The sequence below is a fragment of the Branchiostoma belcheri genome, unplaced genomic scaffold, assembly GCF_001625305.1.
Source record: "Branchiostoma belcheri isolate BF01 breed outbred unplaced genomic scaffold, Haploidv18h27 scaffold79, whole genome shotgun sequence".
Classification (NCBI taxonomy): Eukaryota; Metazoa; Chordata; class Leptocardii; order Amphioxiformes; family Branchiostomatidae; genus Branchiostoma; species Branchiostoma belcheri.
In genome coordinates, this window is record NW_017804453.1 from 1,297,017 (window position 1) to 1,315,510 (window position 18,494).

General features: G+C 42.4%; 1 protein-coding gene across 2 annotated transcripts in view; it reads right to left on the reverse strand.

Annotated features, from left to right (window-relative positions):
• Window positions 1-18,199, reverse strand: part of LOC109485957 (low-density lipoprotein receptor-related protein 6-like) — a 49,269-nt gene extending 31,070 nt beyond the window's left edge. For both annotated transcript variants that reach the window (XM_019789662.1, XM_019789661.1), the window contains exons 1-2: window positions 18,004-18,199; window positions 10,514-10,729 (exon numbers count right to left, since the gene is read on the reverse strand). In XM_019789662.1, the coding sequence (XP_019645221.1) occupies window positions 10,514-10,616 (103 nt within the window). In that variant the 5' untranslated portion in view covers window positions 10,617-10,729; window positions 18,004-18,199. The remainder of the gene's footprint in view (window positions 1-10,513; window positions 10,730-18,003) is intronic.
• Window positions 18,200-18,494: the final 295 nt, after the last annotated feature.

Here is an 18,494-nt window from a genome sequence, read left to right on the forward strand (position 1 = left end):
TACTGCTGCTAGGCGCAATTGAGATTCATCATCTGTTCCGAGCCCAAGTTGAATCCCATCACCAGGGCGATCATTACGTATACACACCCACGGATTGACGTGAGGAGTCTATTGTCGCTCCGCGCAGGGAAATCTGCATATCTAGGAGAACGTTTGCCCAGAAAGTATTGATTTTGTCCACCCGAAGGACCGAACTTCAAAACACACAGTGAAGTCAGAGTATAGTTCCACAGTGCTGCAGCCACAAACCAAGAGGTACAATGCTAAAGACGTCCTCTAAAATGGTTAACGTTCGTTAATTATTGACAAAAATTTCATAAAAGCTGTTTAACCTAGTTTTACTTCCAGGTACAGAAGTATAGTTTTAGGTGGCTTAGCTGTGCGTCTGTCTGTCTATCTGTCTGTCCAGACAGAATAGGTTGATAGCACGTGGATGAAGATTGACAGATAGAATGACAGGACGTCAAAGGGTCAGACACAAGAAATTTGCGTGCTAAACGTGCTGAATCTGGCCGGGAGCCAATATGTACAGCTGCAGGAATTAGTGGTCAACAAGGGCGAATTCAGGACGCCGAGTATTGCATACTTCCTAGAATTCTGAATGTCTCGGGGCGTTTTCCCCTGACATTATACATACACAAACAGCCGACATAGTCAGAATCTTCTACCGTAATAACCTAACTAACATCAACTGTCTCTTTAGCACGCAAAGAAAAAGAAGGAGGAAGTTGAAGTATCACCGTCACAATGTGGACGTTGGCATGATTGTAGTCTAACTATCTTAAAGCCTGTGTGCGAGAGATAACCTTGAGGTATCTATGGTCCAGCAGGATAACCATGGTGCTGACGATCTGCGGAAAGCAGAAGATGATATCCCGGTATATAAAATCAATTCAGCATGCTTCGCAGCGGAAATCACACCACAGGTCCTACATCCCATAAATGCTCTGGTATCTCTTACTACTAGGAAATAATGATCTGTATATTACCTGCTGCAATGATATAGATGTCTACAATAAACTTTCCGACCGGAAAAACGACTTCTTGCCTAACAGCGTTATGTAGAAGCATTTTCCTCTAAAGCACACAGGCAATACACATCCAACTGCCCTCTGTTTTACGATTTTGTGTAGGTTATGGGTAGATTGAAAACATTAAAACTTTCCACATTCGAGTTTTTGCAGTTTGCAAAGTTCATATAATCGTGGTGGAGTTGCCGCTTCGGTCGTTCCGACAACAATCATGGCGATAAAAAGATCGGCAAACGTTTCCTAGATTTCTATCGACCTTGGTTCTGCCGGTGTTGATGAAAAGCTGCTCTTTCCGCCGCCCAGGGTCAGGTGGGAAAATGAAACTGACGCGAGAAGTGATGAAACCAGCGAACGATTGTCTGTACCTCGCACACAATCGAACGAACCGTGCGCACTTGATGAAACCCCGCTCCATCTTTCTTGCGTGAGTAATTACTAGGTGCGATAGCGTCGGAATTACCCACACGGCGCAACTTCTGGGCAAACCGACGTTAGGGATAAAGTAAACTGTTTTGCAAGACAATTTCGTAGCGATTGCTGAGGGGAGGGTGTGAATTTCGTGACCCGCATCCCACACACATGGAGACTTGTGAAACAAGAAATAGCCGATTTCAGAAACCCAGGAAGTATTTTGGGTTTTCGTGAACTTTAAGCTCGTAGACTTTCGGGAAGAGTGTAATGTTTTCATGAATGTACTGGAACTGTGAAGGAGATTGCATTATGTAATTTAATCGACCTTCACACCACTTCATGAATTCCTCCACATACCGCCCACTTACGTCCAGCCGGCACGTGCTGGATTTTCCAACGGACGCGTTCAACGCCCCACGCCTACAACATTGGCCTTCTGTTAATGATTTTATTTTCTCAGCTCTACGCTGCGATAACAAGGCTCTTAAGGGCAAACAATTTATATTGTCACTATAATTTATATCATCGCTCAGCAAGATTTAAGACAACGCTTATCGTAGCACTGCAGACAGCCCAACCGTCCAACAGTTGGAGAGATACGGGTGTGGAGGTGAGGTGTCCTGAACATATCTAGACAGATGTCCGGATGGAAAGTAAAAACCTGTGTGCTGAAGGACGGATGAAGGATATAGGACTGTCCGGATATCAACTTAAAGTTTGAGATTCATCAGGAAGAATCAAGTTGTCAGCTGTATTGAACAAAGAAGGCTCATGCGCTAAGTTAGAGAAAAGGTTGTACAAGTGATACGTGTAGATAAGCGTCGCAAGGATCAGATACATAGAGATATTAATGCTAGTAAACGCAGCGCGGGAATATAAAGGATTGGAGCGTGCTGATAGATAAAATGCTGTAGGTGTTGGACGGGGATCTTTTGAGTACCCTCGATTTGTTATATCAAGGTTTATACAATGTAACAGGGATGTTTTAAGTCCTTGACACAAGATGACGGAATGCAGGGAAGCAGGATCTAAGAAGAAATTGGAAGATTCGACACCTCCTTTAATCATTAAGAGTCGTTCTATTTATCATTGTGGAGTTCTCGCTGATTCTGTGTATACTCCAGCATCACTTCTTCATGGACCATTTTAGCCTCCACCACCTTTCCCTCACTTAAAATCACTTAACTGTTTCCAAATAGCAGCAGACACACGCGTAAACAAACAAACAGACACACCGAAAAAAAAACCTGATGCACGGAGGTAATTAAGAACACCTGTACATGTGAGGCATCTATACAAATTATACATTAGCAAAATGATGGTGCTAGTTCAGAACAGAAGCTCAGCGCACGCTTTCAACCTAATTGTTCAGCACTAATGTGTTTCTTAATTGGTACATGGTTCAATGATGGCTGCCACAATCAGGGTAATTAGGTCAGCTGTTCTATAGCCATACTCTCACAAGGCACAAATTACAGAAGCCTGAATTCTCTAGATTGTTATAGTGACCCTCTCTCTGCTAGTGCTGATCACGATGTAGGAGCTTCCAGTACGAACCTGTGACTGAGTTAAGATGCTTGTAGTGGCTATAGTGTGTCCTTTCTAATGATTATATAACTAGTAATCATGCCGTAGTGGTTTGGAGTACCCGAGACATGCTATAGCCATTTTACTGTAAGAGGAAACGACCAGAACCCAAGCCTGGCCTCCCCCGGCCACGCCCACTGCACAATAGCCAATCAGGAAACTTGACACACGGTTATCTCCCTCCATCAATAGCAACCTTTCCGACCATGATGAGCCCAGAACGGTCCCCATGTGTCCTTTTTTCCCGGGTAGAGCCGACGCCGCGCAGAACGATCATGGTAAGAAAATTACCGCTGCGCCCGGACAGGTGGTAATTTGCGGGAAGACTGAATGGGAGAAAATGTCGCTTCCATCTTGCAGGGAACATCCCAATCCTTTCAAAACCTCGACAATATTTACACTTACAACCTGGACAATAGGAGTCCAGAGAGCTATGAATAGATCTTTTTATGAACGAACGTCACTCTTATGTGATGATCCCTCGAGCTTCCGGATGTAATTTTGTAACACCAAGCGAAGATGAAGTATAAAATGCGAAAGGGAATTGATTTATACCGGAAACAAATCATAAAGTTAAGTAATAGACAGTTATCACACGACAGAACACGATGCATAAGGATACCAGACTACCGCCTCTATACGTTACGTCCATAAACTTATGAACGAGCAAAACTTCTATTAGTAGATAATTTGACCCTTCCGAACGGTCCCGGCAGCAATAATGAGAATTTTTCCAGCGAGACAATAAGGTAGAAGCGGCTGGGCGGGTCATACCTGGGGACGGATTACTCAAAACGGACTCATTGTGGAGAGGTACAGGTGTGTCATTACACACCGGGCATAAATATCGTTATGGGACTGCAAATAAAAGCGCGTTTTTATTGTGACGAAGTCTGTAAAGGCCTCGCTACAACGACGATACCAACTCGTTTGGTCCTAGAAGCGTGACAAAGGATGTAAAAAAAGTAACGCGAATATCTGGTCGTCATAAAAAGGACCAAAGAAATAAAACAGTTTTGATATGTGTGGCAGTGGTGGCAGTTAAATTGGTCTTCTTGGTCTAATGTCTGTCAGACATTCATTCTTGATATGGCATTTGAAACATCACTTCTTTTATAACACCTAAGAATGATAATTTATTGAAACCCCTTCTAATAACCATAATCAGGTGTTTCAAACGTTCAGCGGTCTGAATGGCGTCCACTCACAGCCGCAACAACTTTATTACGGCTGCACTGCGACGTTATAATTGAGAAGGGGGCATTGGCTTAAAGCATTGACACCCTGTATTCACGAAAATGACATTTTTAGCCCGCGATGTAACGATTTTGGTCCTTTGAAGCGCGGAATCCCATAAGACCTCTCCTTGCCTCCCAGATTAAGACCCATCTGTGCTGAACATGTACATGTGTACCAGGAGTGGTTACCCCCGCCAGTGCAAACCGGGCCTAAGTGTGGTACTCGATTAATATACAATCCCTCTACAGACCACATCCGGTAGGTCTGAAATGTACAATTTGCTGTTGATGTTTATGATATAAATGGGCATTTCACCAAATGAAACCAGATTTCTGTCTTTCTAATGGGTATTTTCGTATAACATTAAAGCACGCATAACAAAAGAAAAGAACGAGAAGGTAACGAGAAGGTCCGTGAACGTGAAAACGCACATAGATACACATAAAACACCCCTGTACGTATACCGTGTATATGGCACGTGTGACGTCCAGTGTGTACCTAATTAGCACGACGGCAACAACCGTTCTGAAAGGTTACGTTGGTAAAGTGATGATAAAGCATGTTCCAGTCAGATAATATAGCGTTGGAACCAACAAGGCTCTGGGAGACTAATTTTGAAAGCATCCCTCCTGCCGCTGCTACATTACCTGTCCGTGCAGGTTGTTGGATGAGGCTTGTAAGAGAGGAGCACGCCTGGAAAATCCCGCTCCAACTCATCCATCAATCTCCGGGATCAACCATTCATCATCCAGTAGGGGTGGAGCAAAATTAAATAACACTGCGCCAATATTACAGACTCAACTGCTTCTCTATCGTACTGTTTAAACAATAGATAAAAAGCAAGTTGTACAATATGTAATAGTAAAGGTTTCATGACCAAATGAGGATTGCCCTTGTACATTTATCCTCACCAAAGGATTATAATTATATTATATTCATATGATTTTATGTCAAAAGAAAGAAAATACATAGGAGCCTTTTGGATTAGTCTACAGGCCCACCGATGTTGTTCCTAAAATGGCCATAGAATGCAAACTTCTGTGCAGACCCCTTGTTTGTATTAATTATGTTTTATCTATGTTCGATTATTATTACATTTATTGACTTAATCTATTGACTAATTTGTGATTTGTATTTAATTACCTCTAGTTAATTCCTCCACTGCGTATTTATCTTTCAATTGTGTCTTTATGTATATTTGTCGCTATGGCCCATTTGTGGCAAATAAGAAAATACATGTCATCACAAACTCCGATGGGATGAACTCAGAAAAGTGAGTTTGGCAAACAAGAAGGTTTATTGACAGGTTGAACTATGAAAAGTCATAAGTTGTTTATATAGTAACTCTCCATGGCATAAGTAACAGGAGGCTTTAAAATGATAAATTCAAAAAACAGATCTGACACCACTGACCGAACAAACAACAAAGACACAAATAAAACGCCAAGCTTTCCATCATGACCCTCTTGTGGGAAGGACCACATGTGCTTTCTGTCCTGTAACTAAAACAAATAGATCTCAGGGGGGATATTTACAGACGCAGTTTGGCACTAAAGAGAGTAATAATGTTGTATGATGAACATCATTGCCCGAATTTCTAATCTCCCAAATATTTTATATTTCACCTTGTAGAAAGACGTTAAGAATAGATTAATCTCAGTAAAGATGTCTGTTGAGTTTTTTTTTGGGGGGGGGCGAGCTTTGTCTGAGGAGACTAATGAAATGTTTGCTTATGTGACCGTTATTTTTCGAATCTCCTATATATTTCTTATTTCACCTGGTAAAAAGATATTAGCAATAGATCTCAGGAAAGATGTCTGTCTTTTTTACGATCCTGCTTCAAGGAGACTGATGAAATATTTGGTTGATGTTTTATTTTGCAATTTCCTAAATAATTCATGTCTCACCTGGCAGAAAGACGTTAGCTGACTTTTTTACAATCTTGCTCCAAGGAGACTAATATAATGTTTCTTTTTGTGACCTAACATCCTCAATAGTTCATACTTTTACTCTACCAACAATACATCAAAGATTTCAGACTTTCGGGTGTGTTTCGAGTTTTTGTGAATATATTGCAAATGTATTGTGTGCTCATGGGGAACTACCCGATTGGATTACACAATAGAATGGATTATTACTCATACGATTGATATTTAATAGATGACGAAACCATGGTGTGTAAACACCATGGTTTACGTTTCATACCACGATTACTCAGTACACATTCCTGGTGACCTTATAGCACATCGTATCACTCAGAACCCTGTCAAGCAACTGAAATCCAATCTCCGCCTACTCACTTCCAACCTTCGCTGCTGAGGACAAGATACGAGTACACACAAACTGCCCAGTAAACCAGTACCGCCTAAAACAATACTTAAAAAAACTTACAGGTACAGCAATGCGTTTCCATGGTCAGCTGATTTAACTAGAAGAAAACATCTATGCCAGCAGTGAACATGTTTGCAATTTGAAGAAATGATGTCATTTTTTAAAGAAAAGATAACCATATTATTTTATCACGACGACGAGACAGTATCTAGCTAAATAGACCAATTCGTTTGATCACAATAAAGGAGTGAACCCCACGGGACCTGTCCTGCCATCTTCTAATTCCACTGATTAGATACACCCCAAACGTTTTATTATGATTGAGAATGTGATACCTAGCTATAGCTTTTCCATTCACTAAACGTATACGTTTGGACTATTGCGCGAATTGCACGTTCTCCCATGCATTCTAATAGGGATGGACAATATATTTTAGTCATTGTTAAAAAAAATAGCATTTACTTGGAAAATAGATATTTAACCAGGGTTAATATAACACCATAAAACACATACATAGAGACAACGAAAATTAAACCGTCGTAAACAGAGGCAATGATACGTTAAATCTATGTAAAGCGGAAGACAAGCCTGTCTTGGAACGGTAGATCATTGCACGGAGATGAATGACGACGAATTAACGTAAATGCATGAAAAATACATTAGCGGCTGTGCTACGCCACCGCCGTAAAACCAATAAAATGTTTGATATTGATCTTACGATAACGTTAACGTCCGGGTGCAAGTCTAGCGTGAGGATTGAAATGACTACGTTTTATGGGAAATATATTTACCGTTGTCCCAAGCTAAGGTACAAAAACACGATTCCGATCGTTTTTCTTTCATCAATATAGTAGTACATAGTATATGCCCGATGCAAAAATAGGCATTCGGGCATTCTGTTCGAGTACAGGTCGGCGGAACACCTATGAGCGCCATAAAAAGAGTGGTTAGGCGAGGACCCCACGGTAAGCCCTAAGGGACGTGTCCTGAGCACCACCCAGTTCCACCTTACTTGGGTGCATTCATCATAAAGACCGACACGGAAGTTTCGTCCTAGCTTTGTAGCTGACGTTTCTGACATATGGCGTGTTTTTATAACCCCTACTCTTACATATGAAGCACCTGAGAGCTCACCAATCACGGGGGTTCCTGGCAGGGCTTGTTTCCAACCCGCCAGATATTGGTTTTGAGGCGGAATATTGTGTCATAAGTCAACCTTTGCCACAACATTCGTGTCTTATCGTGTCCCGAAGCGGGCGGCCGCCCGGGAGAGTATTGCTTGTGTTTAACAAGTTGAGACAAAAAAGGTGTGACTAAGGCCTACCTGTTTTAAACGAAGCAATAACAGCATCCAAAGCTACTGAACTACAGTATACGTGGGTCATGTCCCTCCTGAAAGCTAGTCGCACACTTCCCACGATATTGTGACACTATGACACTACATGACAATTTGAGCCTATCCAGAACGGTCCTGGGTGATGTAGACATCAAAGTCTTCATAAAGCGGAGGTTCTTACCAAGTCTTAATGGGAACCCTGACACGCCCCGCGATATTACACAGGTGTTTGGCAACGGTTTGTGGCTGAAATCAATAGCCAGGGAGTTTATGAGAGTTCAGGAAAAGAAGTTAGATATGTTTAAAAAAAGAAAAATGCTATAATAATGTACATAATTTGTGAATACATAACGCTTTTTGTGGTAACATTGCAAGACTACATTGTCGTGGCGCTTAAACCAATTTTATGTGTCTGGAACGACAATCAACGATACTAAAAAGGATTGCTGTTGATGTTGTTTTGTACCTGAAGTAATAGTCCATGATATCCTCCCTTCATTTTCATATACTTTTCATAGCTCTTCCCCATACCTTGCGTAACTGTAAGGTATACAGTTACATTTTTTGATCATATTCAACCAAAAATTATAACAAACACGTAATTGCAACAAAAGTACACCCTTTTCCTGTTATTGAACATTACATCATTTTCCGTGTCGAGTTTATGTCCCAAGTCAATTATGACTACCGATGACGTCACGAATGGTAGCGACCATTACGGAAAACTGCACTGCAGTTCAGGAAAAGGGGTTCTTGTAAAAAGCCGTCAAAGCAATATTGTAATATATACTATATTTAATGAAATCAATATAGATAGGCACTATTGATACTGAGATGAGGTGCTAGTTTCCAACTGGCCGTACGTTCATTGTGACGTCATCGGCACTCAATTTGATTGCAATACCAATGAACAATTCTGCTGCCAACTTAACTACAATAAGTTTTCTGTTTTATAGTCCTTAAGCTTCAAATCAAACAATATGCTAGACACTAAATGTAATTTAATTAAGCAAGTTAGATATACTGTGTTAGTGGTAATTTTTAGGTCCACCTGTATATTTTCTGAAGGCAATGGAAACTTTGACATCAGGGAGAAGTAAAAGTTGCTCGAAGTTACCGTTTCCGAAGGGCAATAACCTCAACCCAGCTATCCCGAGTTGATACGACACGTCTTTTTACGACATCATTTCAGGTGTACAACATTTTTAACGACAAAAAAATCTTTTTATAGATCAAATTTGACTGGAGCCTGTTTACTAGTTTCTTGAGTTGCTGCATAACAGGCCCGGTCACATATGTCGTGCGAAAGTCGTACGATCGCAAACTGAGAACTTTATGATAGTTGTGCATGTGTCCTGAAAAATCCAGCTGGTCTTGTTCGTTATTACGAAAAGGCTGCATTAGATTCTTGTAGGGCGGTTGGGGCCGTTCTGTCACAGTCTGCCTGAACACGGTACTGTTACATATGAAAATCGTAGGACGATCTACAATGAATGTGACCACACCAGAAAGTAATATCAGAAGTAGTGGTGCTAAGCCTCCGTGATTTTCATTTCCATCTGGAGAGAACCGGCATGCTAGTCACGACCGGGAAGGGGCGGGTCCGTGCTCGGGAAAGGGCAGGGAAAACGCAGGCTGTGCAGATTTGACAGAAAGGTAAATTGATGGAGGGTTCATATCAACGGTCACCGCACAATAACAAGTCAATGGCTTTCGAATGTATCGCGATCGTATTAGGAGAACTGTGAGGGGGATATAGATATAGGGGTCATCGCATTTTCACTGAGGCGTGCTTGTTGACGAAGTCGTTTTGTCAGAGTCAACAAGTTAGCGGTTAAATAAACCAGCCTTTTAAAACAAATTTGATATCAGAAAATATTTTATTACGATTTAAAGTTTGGTATGACATATACGATTCAAAGAATAAAACCGTTTTCTGCATAATATATAACAATACTACAATAGTCCATAATAGAGGATACCCATGTTAAGATTAAACATTGTTGACCTGATCGGTTAGACTCGTCGTTAAGCGTAACGCGCGGAATTCCGGACCTTCCCTAACCCAATTGTCTCGCAGCCGCCCCTGTGAAAACCCATGGCCCGTCGCCGCTCGTTTTCTCCCCAAGTGGTGTCAAATTCACGGGAGCCCCGTATCGGTCTTCCCGCGATTTATTGACCAAAATAATTAATTAACCGACTAGAGAGTTGATAATACGCTCCAACTTGACCCGTTAACCTAGCTGGCATTAAACATTTAGGGCCCAATCGCAATTCGATAAGAGGGAAATAAGAAGGAAATGAAGCTACCAAACACAAATGTCAACTTGTATTTATCACAGAGGTGGTGTTCGCTGCGCCGATTACTACTGCAGCGCTTAAAAAGATAATGAGACCTGTACAAGGAACTAATGCATTAAACCATACATCATTGTCGCCCCCTCGTCACTGCTCCACACAAACTAGTTTTAGCAAGGAGCTATGAATATTAATACAAAGAGTGGCTAACAAGGAAATGATGGAGAGAGTTTATGATCAAGCTCCGCTGGCGGTGAGAGATTTATAACAAGTTACCTACCTTTGCCGGAGGCTGCCCCACTCCTGGCGGCGTTGGATTGGGAGAGGACCGCGAGTAGGACGAAGATGCACCGCAGCATCCGCGGCAGCTGGACGCGCCTCATACCGCAGGTACAGTCGGTAGGCGGCTGCTAGCAGGAAACCGTCCCACCTCCGCCTCCTCTCAGGTACTCAGCGGAGCTAATGTGTGTAGCCCACCTTCGGCCGATCCTATTTCCTGTACGGTACACGCGGGAAATAAGAGAGTGATTGTAGAGGTGAGCGGCCAAGCACTGTATTAAAGAGTGGCAGGGGGAACGTACCGTATGTGCGAGCATGCACACTGGAAGTAACGTGTCAGCCCGCAAGATTAATACGGGGTCCATCCAATAGTCTTCATCATTTATGAGGCAGCGGCAGCCGAGATTGAGCGTCGCAGTGGAGAGTGACCCTTGCACTCGGCTAACTTCAAAACTCCCAGGGATATCAATAAAGAAAGGCCGATATTTTGTTTGAGGTCCTTACTTGGTTACGGTCAATGAGCAAACAAGGCCGAAGCTATAATGAGTTTTGGTCGGGCGGTCTTTGCCGAAATCGCACACACAGGTTCAACAGATCAACCTAATATTTTCTGTACGGCGCTCATGTGGTTCTGGGATCATAAACACAATAAAATGGCACCTTTTGGGGTTGCCATCTTTCTGAACGGCTTGTTTTCACAGAAAATTACACCAGAGCAATCTGGCGGAGGGTTAGTGTTCTGGGTTCCGGTCTGCTGCAATCATTACTCTGTGATAATGTGCACGCCTCGGATCAACCCCGCTTATTCGTAACGCCGCCGCTGACAAAGTAATCTTGTTTTAATCCGCAGCCGGAATAAATGGCGTACATGACTCACAAAACCTGACAAGGGAGGCACGGAGGCGAATCTGTCATCCGTGCCGCGGAAATGATGAAGAAAACAGCGCCGTGGCTGCCTGCCAGTCATACCACAGCAGCGGCGGGGGAATGAAACTACACCGCGACAGGTGCTTGACGAGTACTTTTGGTACTTCCCGCTGCGAAAGTATTGTTTGGGGCGTGTCTGTGGGTTTGTGTGTATGTTTGTCCGGACTTAGTAGGTTGACAGCACGTGTGTAGGGGAAGATTGACATGCAGAATGGCAGGTGGTCAAAAGGCCAGACACAAGAAATGAGGTGAATTTGAAGTTCTTAGAATCTGGCCGGAAGCTAGCAGGAATTACAGGTTTACATATGAGGGAATTCAGGAAGCCGAAGAACCCTGCAAAGTGCCTGTCCTACTCCTGCTTCGAGTACGTCATTTACGTATCGTATACAATCTGTACAGTCAACGTGGTTGGAAAAAATTCCCAGAATATTTCCCGGAGGTTGGAAATTTGTTGCATTTCATTTGGCTTTGTAGGAAACTTTTAAAAATTCCCAAACCCACCAATGGTTACAGCGTAAGACTTCCCAACAGCAGCCTAATTCCATGAGCAATTGGATGCAGTAAGTCTCCTCCCCCCACCCAGAAAAATCAGGGTGAAAAACACCCCTTTATAAACCTATTACATGCCAACTAGCAGATCATCCTCATCATGCAAGCTGCATCATCCCCGTTGCAAATTCTAATGAAACCAAATGAAACCACACAGCATGAAATTGGCTCCAACACAAAAACACAGAATGAGGGTATATAAACATGTGCGGTGTCCAATGCGTGTGACATCTGGAGTGAAACCCTGATTGTATTGTCTTTTCACTGCCCATAAAAAGAGCGCGAAACATTCGCGTACTCGCGGGATCCTAACCTATCATACATATAGCTGCCGAAAGAGACTTGGCAGCTGAAATAGGTTTAGACTACTTTCATTCATGCATAATACAGCACATAGCTATCGTTGCCAAAATAAATACTGTGATATAGGATATCTATTCATGTAATCCAATTGATTTTGAACGATTTGAATTACACGATATACGACAGTTTTTCCCGATTGTTAGCTCTACTTTGCATTAGATACTAGTTTTGTGTAATTTGACATTAGGCTATTTATTGTATTTTGTCCCCGTGTTATAATTAATTAAAATAGAATACTTTTAAAGGTGGAGTAGGTTTAAACCTCTTTTTACGACTTGGCAAAATGATCCATCGGTGGTGTAGGCTTAGTTCAAGGGTGACCCGAATAGATCTGGAGAAAGTCTTGGTGAAAAGTTTTCTTTTCCTCTATAGGAACTTCCGCTCTTGATGAAAGTCCACCTGCTCATACATTCCGGTCCTAACGCAATCACAATTTCCCACTGTTGTATTGATCACAGAAAGCTATCACCGTGGCGTTTAAGCTTAGATAATTATAAGATTAGGGGAACGTCTAACGATATCGATATTCCATTGAAAACGTAAGCAATTCTTTGATCTTTGCCTAAACCACAATAATCATTGGGACTTAACGGTGTTGGGACTTTGAGATAGTTCGATAGATAATAAGAATGAGCTGTTTGAAGAAAACTTCTAGAATAGTGTCGAACGGGTCATATAGCTTTACATTTTGTTGCTTTGTATTGCAATTTCAAAATAAAAATATGAAATAAGACACCTTTCAAAATTGCTACAACAATACAGAAAGGGAGAGAGAGGATATAAAATAAAGTCCATGAAGTGAAGATGTACGACAACGATCTTGAAAAGAAATTTTTCGAAGAAGAAGCGGGAAAATTCGTACTTTGACCCGGGGGGAAAAACTAACCAAATAACAAGCAGCAACTGAGGATTTATCCTCCTTGTGGCTTTTTGGAGCCTATAATGTGCTTTTCTTCTGTGAGCCGCCTACGGAGTTAGTGAAGATCTAGCAAAGTACGCCCGGCCTCTGGGTATGTACTTGAGTAGCAGCAGCAGCTGATGAATACCAAATGTCTCGACTGCTCCGTACAGCCCCGCAAAGGTCTGCGTTATGAAGAATTATTCCGGAGATTCCCGTGTAATTACATTATTGGTCACGCTCCGTGCGTAGGTGATATTCACAGCCACGTCCCCCTGCCTCTTGTTCGTATTCACGGCTACGTAACCATCACCGCTACCTGCCTACAGGACGTCCTGGTCATTACAATGGAAGATGGAAGTCGCGCAAAGACTTCTAAATAACTTTCTCTAATGTTTCTTTAACCACAAATCACGGCAACTTTACTTTCCATAAGTCCTGACATATTACTTGTGCAAACAAGCTGTGGCGCTCCGGTAAGCTGAAATTTAATAATCCCAGGGCAATTTATTAGTGATGTACGGCGTGAGCTAAAAGGTCGCCCGTGGACTATCTGTCACGCACCGCCGGTGTGAAGTACAAGAAAGAACGCACATGAAACACCATATCAACACTTTATCATTTTACAATGGGACAACATTCTATGTACAGCATTGTGTAAACAAAATTTTAATATGACACAGCTTGATAGCGCAATGAGAGTTTGGAAGGAAGTAAGTGACCGTCCGTACATTGAACAACATTCAAATCCTAGCCCTTATCCTACATGTAAGCCCTCCTCCTTTGAATTGATAATAATCACAAATGAAATTCAGTTGTAATACAAACATAAGTATAAATGTTCAACAAAAGCAAAAAAGCCAACCGTTAACGTTCACGCTAACAAATGCAAATAGTCTGGTAACCGTGATCCTAAAGGAAGAGGCAGCCTATAGCTAATACGTCCCATGTGGTCATAGTAATAAGTATAATTTTCACACCCATCGCCAAGCGTATATATGCAGAGTCAGCTCTAATAATGTATAAGTACCATCTTAATATCGCTCTAATCACCTGAATTTAGTGATAACGTTTTGCGCAAATGGGTATTACCTTCACGTCCTAGCTCGGAACGTGACAATGTGACAACGTTGTTAAAATGTCATATTCTGAATAATGTTTCTGCCGATAAAAATCATCGAATATTTTAACAGGAAAGTTGTAATGATATTGAAACTAACAAACACTCTTAAATACTACATCAGACCATTACAGGCAGCGCGTTATACGTATCTCGCATGGCGACTTGTGTGTATTTAGAGATGTTTTAAAGATCTCATATTTACAGTTTTTACAAGTTAATTGTTTTAATGAGTCTTACTGGGCTTTCTCTTTATTCATCACAAAGGATACTGTTGTACGGAAGTTCCTATCGGCAAGGGTTCTACAGAGTGTTGTGTAGTCCATACCCTCGACTATCAATGCAAACAAGTTTCCATCTCTTTTGGTCAAACACAGGAGACAAAAGAAAAAAAATGCTGTAGCCTTCAAGTTTTCGGACTGACTTGGTCGACAAAGCCGTTTTGAGATCACCTAAACTTCATTTAGACCACCCATTGGCACAGAGTAGAAAGCGTTTGAAGATGATACAAATCGCAGGAAATAACTACAGCGTGTTTCACCGAGATTGAAAACAGTATGGAGCCTGCATTACCCCACAATGGCTTTAGCAGCTGATGGTTTTTTGTTGGTCCTTTTTATAGCGGGTCTGAAGCCAGCGTCTATATGGACACACCTCGTTGGCTTAGCTTAAGCGATGCTGAAAATGTGAGTTTTATTGTGGCGTCGTATTCTATCTATTGGGTACGTGCCAAACACCACACAAGACTTCCCGCCATCTGTGTTAGCGCTGTGGCCGCCACAGGAAGTGTCAGCGACCGCTGCTGACAAAGTACATGAACTTTCCACATCAACCGCGCAACAACAAACTTTATTTTTCACTACTGCACAAGGTCATGTATATCAGGACTCTATCAGGTCACCCTGTCCACCAGGCGATCGCTGAGCGACCGTTGAGCGACCAAAGTTCGGTCCTTAGTTTGATAATGGGACATTATGTACGATATAAAAGTGTGATATAGAAGGTAACAAGACAAAAAAAAATGTATTCTTCATCTATGGAATTTGTTGAGTGACCGTCAAATGTTGGTCGGTCACTAGTCACTCAGCGGTCGCAGCGGGATCGGTGTGTTAGAAGTCTATGATGACGAACGCACACGTCCTGATATGACATGAAGTGTTTATACTATTAATGCTATTTCAATTTTGTGTTTTGAGGATATGTAGTTAAATCAGGGTATCTTTTAATACAACACATGGGCATTCACTATATACCTTGACATGAAGTAGGATACACCAAACGGCCCAAGTAAATAATGCCGTTAACACCGCCTACCGCTTTCATCTGAAACACATCCCTAAGTCAGAGCATTGCCCCGGACTCTGCCACTTCCGTGGTCAATCGAATTACCAGTAAATTAGTCGGCAGACTTTCCCGCGCCCTGGAGGCACACAGGATTCGTCATCTTGTCAATACCAACCCGCCGTGGTTCAATAAAACGACAATAATCAGTGCCTGGGCATGCAGCTGCTCAATATACGCTCCACACTGGACACCATTACGCCGTGATGACTCTGATTATGCATCTTTTATGGTTTAACGATGACCAGGGCTTGGTGGTGAACGCGCTGACGCCAGGATGGTATCAGGGCTGTCATCCTGACGCCGGGGAGAAAAAAGGACTGTATCACCGGTGCACGGGAGCATTACAGTATGATAACAATTATTATCACCTCCATGAAAAATGGAGGATATATTTTGGGCAGTGTTTGTCTAGCTGTCTATACTAGTCTTAGTCATCAAGATAACACAAGAACGACTGGATGGATTGGTTTCATATTTGGTTTGGAGGTAAGTTGTGACAAAAACATAAGTCTATGAACCCCTGGCGGTTTTCCTAGGTACTACATATATGATTTTGTGTATTCTTCATGTCGATAGCTACTACAGACCTTGATAAGATTACTGTTCATGTGTAAATTTGACACACGGCGTCCTCGTAATTCTTGGTCACAATCGTGCATTTTTGCTAGTATTATCCATTTACAGTTCCGAACGAACAGCAACTACAAATCCTGCAGATCGACAACCTGACTCGGTTTCCAAATAAAAAGATGATAATAACGTATTAGTGAACATTATCGCAATAGCTGTATGTACATGTATCCCAGGCAGTTAGGTCTAGGTCCTTTAATGATCACTTTGATCGGTAACGATTATACCAGCCAATCTCCGCGGCGTGCTGATGATGTTCAAAGCTCTATAGTGTGCAGCTAACCAGTATGTACCATCTCTGGCAGGTCCTCTATGGTTTGTTGCACACAAAATTCACAACAAGCCAAACAACAGCCGGCACGGATAACAATACATAACATCAATGTTGAACTTAACTACAGTATCAGACTCAATAGTAAACAAAACAACATCATTTTTTTTTTTGTAAAATGTGAAATCAAATAGAAAATGAAAATCTCAGCTTTCATGATTTATATCCATAACTAATAATTCGCATAACTGATAATCATTTTTGCAAAGTGATGAACCAAAAGGCTAACTGGAATAGACCACAGGGCAATAAGTATAACTGTCATTTACTATAAGATATAGGAGGAAATAACTTGGAGGCAGTGGCTACTGAATACATAGTCCTACGTTTTTAATGATACGTGGGTTTTGTGATTTTAGTAGAAATGTAGGATTTTGTAGATGTCGGAAAGCCTGCGGAGATCGTGCTTACTGTTTTCAAAGCCTGCATCAATGAATTATCAACGGCGACGTACACTATAGCGAGCCTGTGGTGTAACATAAGCCGATTTAACGTGTAACAGCCCTGCGCCTTCTACTCCAATAAGCACCTCCCGGTAAAACAATCAGCGGCTAGACTTACTGGAGTGGAAACTACACGTATCGGCGTTTTAACGTAATGTTGTGCACAGCCGACTGTATAGCCAATATATGTAGGATGTGTTTTTGTCGTTGAGAAAGTTACGTCGTACACGGCTAGCTTACATATTGTACTCTCCACGCAAAGGTTACGCTTATTTTGAACGTTGCTTTTTTAAGGCTTTTTAAGGGATTTCTATTTTGTCAGCTTTTCTAGCTTTTAGGGTAGTGGAGAAAATTAGAAAACCCAAGTTAGCTTTTAGGGTAGAGGAGAAAATTAGAAAGCCCAAATTAGAAAGCCCAACAAAGCGCCCCCCCCCAAAAGCCTAACCTCTGCTTGGAAAGTGCATACTAGTACGTGTATTCTATGATAGAGGGTATCATATTTCTGTCCTCAGTTCCGTGCTTGACGCCGAAGAGTACAAGTATGCATGTCCATGTATTGTAGCTTCCCCACACTCCTTATCTATAACATGCCCGTCCAGTCTCCACTTTAGAGGAAATTAAAGAACGGATGGAATGAAAACTGGAGAACCCAAGCTATCCGTCTCGGTGTTGGAGTCCTAGCTAGCGATAATCGCGAGTTTTGGGCAGACTGACGGCTACCCAGTCCCCTTCATGGCGCGCTGAAGTACAGACACACCTGGCATCAAATTGATGGGAGCCGGGACATTCAATGACATTTCAATCTTGTCACACGCACAACGAGCAAACCGCCCCAAATTGGAGCAAAATGGGGCGGAAAGATTAGAGGCGATGTTTATAGACTCACCTGGTGCGGGGGAAACTTTCCCCGGCGTGCGGCTAGGGTACAACCTGCTGGGACGTAGTGTGCTCGAGTGTGCTGTCAGTGACGCACAGTAAGGGGACCGTGGACGGTGTCTTCCAATGGATGCCTACGCACTGGCATGTACCGGCCGCCTGCGATGCTCCCCCGGGCTGAGAAACACTTTTCCGCACACCCGGCGATGCCAAACTGCCTTGGTGGCGGAAGGAAAGGGAGCGACCGTTACTTGCTGTAGGTGGGGTGCGGCCGCACTGATATATGATAACGGTAATCAAAATAAATCCATAGAGTTGATGATATGCAAAACTTTGTCAAGGTTGTTACGCACCACGATACCTAAAGGTGAACAGGCTTTGCCGCACGCATGCTCAAGCGTGAGCAATATTCAAGTTGGCCCCCGTTATACCGTGAAACCATGTGGTCACTGTGCTATCGATCCGCGGCCTAGGGGGTCTTCACAGGTAAGATTTGTTTAA